General features: G+C 45.4%; 1 protein-coding gene across 1 annotated transcript; it reads left to right on the top strand.

The window, feature by feature from the left end:
* Positions 1 to 676: 676 nt before the first annotated feature.
* LOC146041526 (uncharacterized) lies at positions 677 to 7,544 on the top strand. The gene is made up of 5 exons (XM_083161488.1): positions 677 to 892; positions 3,426 to 3,678; positions 4,908 to 4,986; positions 6,410 to 6,444; positions 6,914 to 7,544. Exons 1-5 carry the CDS (start codon positions 677 to 679, stop codon positions 7,204 to 7,206), a joined length of 876 nt encoding a protein of 291 aa, XP_083017614.1. The 3' UTR covers positions 7,207 to 7,544.
* Positions 7,545 to 8,061: the final 517 nt, after the last annotated feature.

The following is an 8,061-nucleotide window of genomic DNA, read 5'->3' as shown; positions in this document are numbered from 1 at the left end:
TTGGAAGCTAACAGGAACGGCACCACAGGAAAATCAGCCATCAAATAATCACAGAGATCCTTGGAAATTAGCCCCTTATTCACAGAGTGTAATAATAAACCATCAAGTATTTTTTTATAATCATCAGTAGGATCACCCAACAATTTGTGATACACAGAATGGTCAGACAATTGTTTGGCTATCTCAGTGATGGCTAACCTTTTCGGCTTGGTGTGTCAAAAATCGTAAAAAAGTGTAGCCTTCCTTGAGTCGCCTGTCACTTCAAGAAATATCAATAATTTGGTGATATTTGCAGCCATTATACATATGCCACACACCGTGATGCCCATTATACATATGCCACATATTGTGATGCCCATTATACTTATGCCACACACCGTGATGCCCATTATACATATGCCACACACTGTGATGCCCATTATACATATGCCACACACCGTGATGCCCATTATACATATGCCACATATTGTGATGCCCATTATACTTATGCCACACACCGTGATGCCCATTATACATATGCCACACACCGTGATGCCCATTATACATATGCCACACACTGTGGCACACATTATAAAGATGAAAGTCAATGTGAAAGAGCAAGATATAATTTAGGAAGGCCGCACTAATACAGTGTCTATCAAAAGGCAGCTACCAGTGCCAATAGAAGCACTGAATAATGTGGCATTCTGAGCCTGCAGAGTTTTCAACAGAGGCCATGTGTGGGAAAGGTGTCCCAGGAAGGGTAATCTGTGGGTCTCCTGGACAGAAACAGCAGGGTCTCACCTTTTCAAAATGGCTACTGCAGCAGCAGGACACCGGAGCCCAGTCCTCGCCCAAAGTTCCTCTGGTAGCCTCCATTGATCAGGTGCCAGGACTCAGCAGCAGGAGGCGGGTCAGTAGTCCCCAGCCGGCGCTTCCACAGGCCCGACTACAGCAGCGGGGATCAACTATAAAGAGTGGGAGCTAGCTCTGCTCCCTCCAGCGGGCAGGCAACGCCCCCACTCTGTTCCACTCTGTTCCCTTCCAGTTGGCAGCGCAGCTTGCGTGCTGGCTTAGCCGCTTCCCTTGCGCACTTCTGTGTTTTCACTCTCCACACACTGACTGGTTTAGACGTGTGTCTAAAGGTCGACCTGCATTTAGGTAGACATGCATTTAGGTCGACATGACTGAAGGTCGACATGACTTAGGTGGACAGGGTCATTAGGTCGACTTTTATAAGGTCGACATGGTCATTAGGTCGACATGGGGAAGGTTGACAGGCAAAAGGTCGACATGGGGTCATTTGACTGTTTTATGAGTCGACATGTGCCGACAGGCGGTATTTCATGCCCTACCATCCACTAGGGCGTGGTGGGAGAATAAAATAGTGTGCCGAGCGCAGTGTGGCACCGTGCCCGAAGCATGGCGAGCGGATGCGGTGCTATGTTGACTGTGTCGACGCTTGAACAAATGAAAAAAAAAATAATAATAATTGAACCTCCCCATGTCTACTTTTTTCAATGTCGACCTAATGACCCTGTCGACCTTATACCTGTCGACCTAATGACCCTGTCGACATAACCCATGTCGACCTAATGACCCCGTCGACCTAACCCATGTCGACCTTCAGTTAGATCGACCTAAATGCAAGTCGACCTAATGGTGAAGACCTAATGCTTGTAGACCTAAATGCAGTCTGACGAATGATCCCATTCCGTTAGTAAATATCCCAAATAGAAATTATGAAGTAACATCACACAGACACATTATTTGTATTAATTCTCCATAACAGCCCAGCAAGGCCCAAGCTGTCATTATGACATCACAATAGAGCTAAGGCTGATGTGATGTCATAGGTTCCGAATGCCTCTTTAGAAAGGTAGTTTTGAAGGAGTAAGAAGCAAATTATTTCTGTGCTAGAAAATTAATTTGAAGAGTTTTCAATATCATTTCATGATATGGCATCGCCATTATATCCCGCAGTAGGTAAGTGGGCACAGCAGTTATTTCATTTATTTAGGCTTTACACGACAGAAATCATTTTATTTGCCAAATAGTGACTGACGCATTACACCACAGCTGATATCAGGACACAAAGTCATATAATACACAATAACACGGATCACATAGCGCTACATCAGTCATAACTGGGCACACACTATGCGATATTACTAATCTATGTGCATTATAACTATATTATTAACAATATTATCGTGCATATCAACAATGCACGTTGCCATTGGTTCTCCCCTGTCATCAAATCTGACCTATATCATCAGTGACTGTGAGGTAAATTTAGTAAGATCTAATGGGTATGAATGCCCTCATTCGTACCCATTCGATATAAAATACGTCTGGGACCCAATGCCCGGCTGATTTACATATGTATATTCGGCAAGGTCAGACGAATTTGGCTGTTACGAATGCATACGCCATTGACAGAACACGGCCATATGTGGCCATAGCGTTCTATGTGATCGGCAAATTTACAGTCATTCATACTGGTGAGTTTGGATACGAATTCACCAGTAAATACGAATGTTAAATAGACCAAGTTGTTGGTGGTATCTGGCTGAAGCCTGCACAGATCAGTCAGATCCGTGCAATGCTCCTCAGTGTAACAAAATAGAATAAATCAGTTAAAAAAAAAACCATTGTGGCGTCCCCCCACCCGGCTATAACCAGCCACGGGGTGACCTCAGTGATTGCTACTACAACTACATCTGAATTAGCCCCAATGACTGTCCATCCAATCTGCTACTTAATAACACATTTGTAAAACTAGGACATTACTGTGCATCCTAATCTGCAGAGTACGAGCCCCTGTAGTAGACATCATATACATAAAGGGTGACACTGATAGTAAATATCCCAAATAAAAATAACAAAGTAACATCACACTGATACATTATTTGTATTGCTGCACAAATTCTCCATAACAGTCCCAGCCAGGCCCAAGCTGTCATTATGACATCACAATAGAGCTAAGGCTGATGTGATGTCATAGGTTCCGAATGCCTCTTTAGAAAGGTAGTTTTGAAGGAGTAAGAAGCAAATTATTTCTGTGCTAGAAATTTTTTTCTGTGCTAGAGAATTAATTTGAAGCGTTTTCAATATCATTTCATGATATGGCATTGCCATTATATCCCGCAGTAGGTAAGTGGGCACAGCAGTTATTTCATTTATTTAGGCTTTACACGACAGAAATCATTTTATTCGCCAAATAGTGACTGACGCATTACACCACAGCTGATATCAGGACACAAAGTCATATAATACACAATAACACAGATCACATAGCACTACATCAGTCATAACTGGGCACACACTATGCAATATTACTAATCTATGTGCATTATAACTATATTGTGATCAAATGATATTATCGTGCATATAATTAACAATGCACATTCCCATTGGTTCTACCCTGTTGTCTGAACGCACAGTCAAATCTGACAATATCATCAGTGACTGTATATTCAGCTGGGAAGGGGGGGGGGGGGGGGGGAGACAGCATCTCCTGGGATTTCTGTTTTCATGTCACTGCATATTTATATTTATCCGCTGACTCTGTTTGTCTTTCAGGTGCTGTAACATCAGGCCCCTCGGGAGTTACCCCCTCACTGGAGGAAGTCTGGTCCGCCCAGAATGTCATAGCCGAATTTGGCGAAGCGACTGTACCACCGAATACTGCATATGGTGAGTATGACCCGGCCATTCCCATGATTACAGTTCATTTGCATTATAACACTAGTAGTTGATCTCAGGTTCCCCGGTTCACGGATCTGGTGACCAGGAACAGGTAGAAGCCTACACAGGGCCAGATGTATCAAGCTTCAAAAAGTGATAAAGTGGAGAGTGATAAACAACCAGCCAGTCAGCTCCTACTGTCATTTTTCAAACCCAGCCTGTGACATGGCAGAGAGGAGCTTATTCACTGGTGGTTTATCCCTCTCCATTTTATCATTGTTGAAGCTTGATACATCTGGCCCATAGTGTGCGAGTCTATAGTGAGATGCATAGCGCAGCTTAGTCACAGAGTCCATGGCACTATAATGGGGCTGAGGTGTGAACACATCTATAGATGGCCCTGGCTTTCTAGTTTAGGCAATGCATATAGAGACTTTGGGGTATATTCAATTAGTGTTGGATCCATTCCAACATTCTTTGGCAGAATGGATCCCACACTAGCAATTCAAGTCATCCACCTGCTTTTGTCAGAAACAGGGCCAAATCCCACAGGTTGGATTTGGCCCTGTTTCTGACAAAAGCAGGTGGATTGGCAGCTATTCTGCCAATTGAATTGGTTTCCGACAGTTCGGAGCATTCCAAGTCAGAACCTGACGTCTTTCCGACAAGAAGGCATTTCCCACAGGAATTGAATATACCCCTGTATATTTGCCCTGCTGACTAATTTTGCTATACACGTCTTCAGGGCCGGTGCAAGCCGTTTCAATGCCCCAGGTGACCCCCCCCCCCAGCCCCCCTCCGCTCTGACCCGGTCTGGGGGGATGCGGCCACTGTCCACCTGCTGCACGGGGGGGGGATGTGTCCACAGCCACCGCCTATCTGCTCCACGCCGCGGTAGGGAGGGATAGCGGCCGCCATCCACCAATGATTGCCGCCGATTGGGGGGGGGGGAGTAACACACACATGGGCAGGCTCCAGTCAGAGGGGGCGGAGGCATATGGCTCACTCACCTGAATAACTTGGCAGGTGCGTGCAGCTTTCCTCCTCCTGCTCTCCTCTGCGCTGGCGGGACCTTTCTGCAGCTCATTCCCGCCCTCCAGTGGCCGGCGCCCTAGGCAAATGCTCAAAGCTGCCTAGTGGTGGCGCCAGCCCTGCATGTCTTACACAATGAATTGCTATGTATAACATGCATGGAAATGACAGGCATTTATTGACCAAATGTGTTTTCTCTTTCATAGCTGACAGAATAATCTACACCGCTGTGTATGGAGGCTTTGCAGTTGCTATACTGATATTCGCAGTTTTCCTGTACTTATGGTAAGTTACTTCTACACATGATGTTACTGATTATATTCCCAGATGTTATTATTATATTATGTAATAGACACACATTGTGATTGGCAGGTCGGTGTATACAGTATGTGTATATGTCTACAGCCCTTTTCCAGGCTGGAGACATATACACTGTGTGCAATGTCTAGTGCCCATACTGAATCTCAAGGCCCCCATGCGATTTGGGCTTGATTTCACCTGATTCCGATGGATCGGGCTGTGAAATCGATGTATGACATTTGATCTGATGCGCAGTTCCGTGCACATCGGATCGGAGGTTGGAGGGGCTGCACATAAGATAAGATAAATCTCATGTGCAGCCATCAGCGGCACCCATGATGTCATATCCGGAGCCGGGGCGGGGGGATACTAGGAGTCGGGCGGGGGGACGCAGAGAGGCAGGTGAGGGTTTCCACGAGCTGGTGGGGATGCAGAGGGGGGCAGGGGGCACCGGGCGTAGTTAAGAAAAAAAACATACAAATATATGGTCAGCCACTGATTGGGTGAGAGCTCTCACCCAAACGGTGGCTTCCCATTCATTTGTATGGGTTTTGCAGCCAGGCTTCCGGCTCCCCCTGCCCGTCTCTCCGCGAACTCCCCCACCTGGCTCCCTCTGCCTGCAGCTCCCCGGGAGTTGCATGTGATAAATCAAATGCGATTTATCACATGCAAAACTTGGCACATCAAGTGCCTAATGGTATTTAAGCTCTCCCAGGGAGCTGCCAGGGAAACAGGTCCGATTTAGGTTGGCCTAATGTATGGGGGCCTTTAGGAATGGAACATTTTGGTTATATAAAAGTGACATTAGGGGGGTATGTGTTGACATATTAACCCTTTATGACCCATTGTATGTCTCTGATGTATCTCAGTGATGACAGTGGTCAAATAGACAAATGAGGCCCTAAGAACCCCCAAATATATATGGGTGGGTGGGTCTTTTTTGGCACATAAAGCATTGTAGCTCCTACACCAAAACATCAGCATTAGTTCTAATACGATATTATGATAGAATCTGCCAGAAAATGTTCACAGGTTTTTTAAATGTACATTTAAATGGACATTGGGATTTGAATGGCAACTGTCATCACAATACAGTATATGTAATACATTTACTAATCGTGTCCATTTAAATGGATAAGGGGTCATAAAGGATAAAGAGTAATGTTAGAATGCCAACTTATACCATAAGTCACTTGTCACTGTGTTGTGGTGATGGAGCGTGTGTGTGTGTGTGTGTGTGTGTGTGTGTGTGTGTGTGGGGTTCTACTTCTCCTTTATACAAGGGAGACAGCATGCTGATAAGTTTGGGTGGGATCTCTGGGATCTAGCATGAATAATGGACCTGAAGGGTCCGTTCCCAGGTACAGAGTTATGGTCTATAACTAAACAATTTTTCTTATTCTTGCAGCTACAGAAGATATAAGCAGAAGGGACAAGAGACAGGTAAGAATAACTATATACTGGTTCTACATAATTACACCACAGGACAGACTAAAGGCCCATACACACTGGGCGAATATGAGCTGAAAGCCACTGAAAACACCAAGTTTGAGCGGCTTTCAGCTCAAAGCCGCCCAGTGTATATGGCCCGCCGATGATCCCGCATCATCGCTGGGAAAGCCGCTCATCTGCTGGTGTTACCAGCAGATGAGCGTCTTTGAGAACGGCTTTGCATAGCGCTGACATTTCCCCCCAGCGATGATAGCAATCATCGCTTCACATTCACGCTGGGCATAATCGCCTGGTGAGTATGGACCTTGACAGGTCCAATTTTTACTATTGAGAGAAAACTTTTAGCTCCAGCGAAAATGGTGCAATCCCCATACATAACATGTCTATCCCTATGTAGTAAGTGTTACATATAAGACAATAATACTGAAATTACATCTACTTATTTATCTCATTCTCTTAGATGTCGAGAAAGCTGAGAGCTCTCTGAGCTCAACCGAATTAATCCCACCTGCATCACCGGTCATACCATACCATCAGTGTGATCACCCCCACCACCTTTATCCCACCCCTCAGCACCCCCACCACCTCATCGCTCAATTTGAGGTCAAAGTAAAATTCGATGAAGTCAACTCTGTGTACATCGACATCCCCAGCACCATAACCCCCCAATATCCTCCCACCCGCATGTCGATTACTGCTACCACCTCAACCGTCACTACGTCCTCCTGCAACCTTCTCCCACCAACAATATAAATCTGTCTCTTGTAAAGGGGAAGATTGGAAAAAATGCTATGGACAGACGGATCAAAGTTTGAGGTGTTTGGATCACCCAGAAGAACAGGTGTGAGACGCAGAACAAGTTAAAAGATGCTGGAAGATGCCTGACGCCATCTGTCAAGCATGGTGGAGGTAATGTGATGTTCTGGGGCTGCTTTGGTGCTGGAAAAGTCAATCCAACTTGTGGGAGGTGCTTCAGGAAGCGTGGGGTGAAATTTCTTCAGACATATTAACTCAACAAATTAACAGCTAGAATGCCAAAGGTCTGCAATGCTGTAATTGCTGCAAAAGGAGCATTCTTTGACAAAAGCAAAGTCTGAAGAACAAAATTATTATTTGAAATAAAAAAAATCATTATTTCAAACCTTGGTAATGTCTTGACTATATGTTTTCTTCATTTTACAACTCATTTGATAAATATAAGTAAATTTTTTATGTAAAATATGAAATTGTCTGGGTGACCACAAAGCACTCACCCTTCCATAAACAGTCACTCCGGTGCCTTCTGGAAAAGTAAATGCAGCATGTGTAGAAAACAGCAGCACTCAGAGACTACAATAGTGTCAAAAGATGTATTTAGATGTATTTAGATGTAAGTGCATAATGCGTCCAAGCAGTGGCGGAACTACCGAGGGTGCAGGGGGTGCAGCTGCTATGGGGCCCGGCGGCTAGGGGGGGCCCCATGGAGAGCAAGCAATCCTCTGCACCCTCCGTAGTTTCAATATTTAGTTGGAGACTCAGAGAAGCCGCCGCGGCCACTGGCCGTCTGTGCTTCACCACGCCTCCGCCACTGCAGGGCAGGTAGGGGGTGGCACCATGTACAAGGAGCCG

Source organism: Crinia signifera, chromosome 19, assembly GCF_055691185.1.
Source record: "Crinia signifera chromosome 19, ASM5569118v1, whole genome shotgun sequence".
Lineage (NCBI taxonomy): Eukaryota > Metazoa > Chordata > Amphibia > Anura > Myobatrachidae > Crinia > Crinia signifera.
This window is presented reverse-complemented; position numbering and strand designations above follow the sequence as displayed.

Coding starts and splice junctions, on each gene's coding strand:
- LOC146041526 (XM_083161488.1), top strand. CDS start 677: ATGTGGCATTCTGAGCCTGCAGAGTTTTCAACAGAGGCCATGTGTGGG. Junction 3,679..4,907: donor ACCACCGAATACTGCATATG/GTGAGTATGACC, acceptor TCTCTTTCATAG/CTGACAGAATAATCTACACC. Junction 6,445..6,913: donor GCAGAAGGGACAAGAGACAG/GTAAGAATAACT, acceptor TCATTCTCTTAG/ATGTCGAGAAAGCTGAGAGC.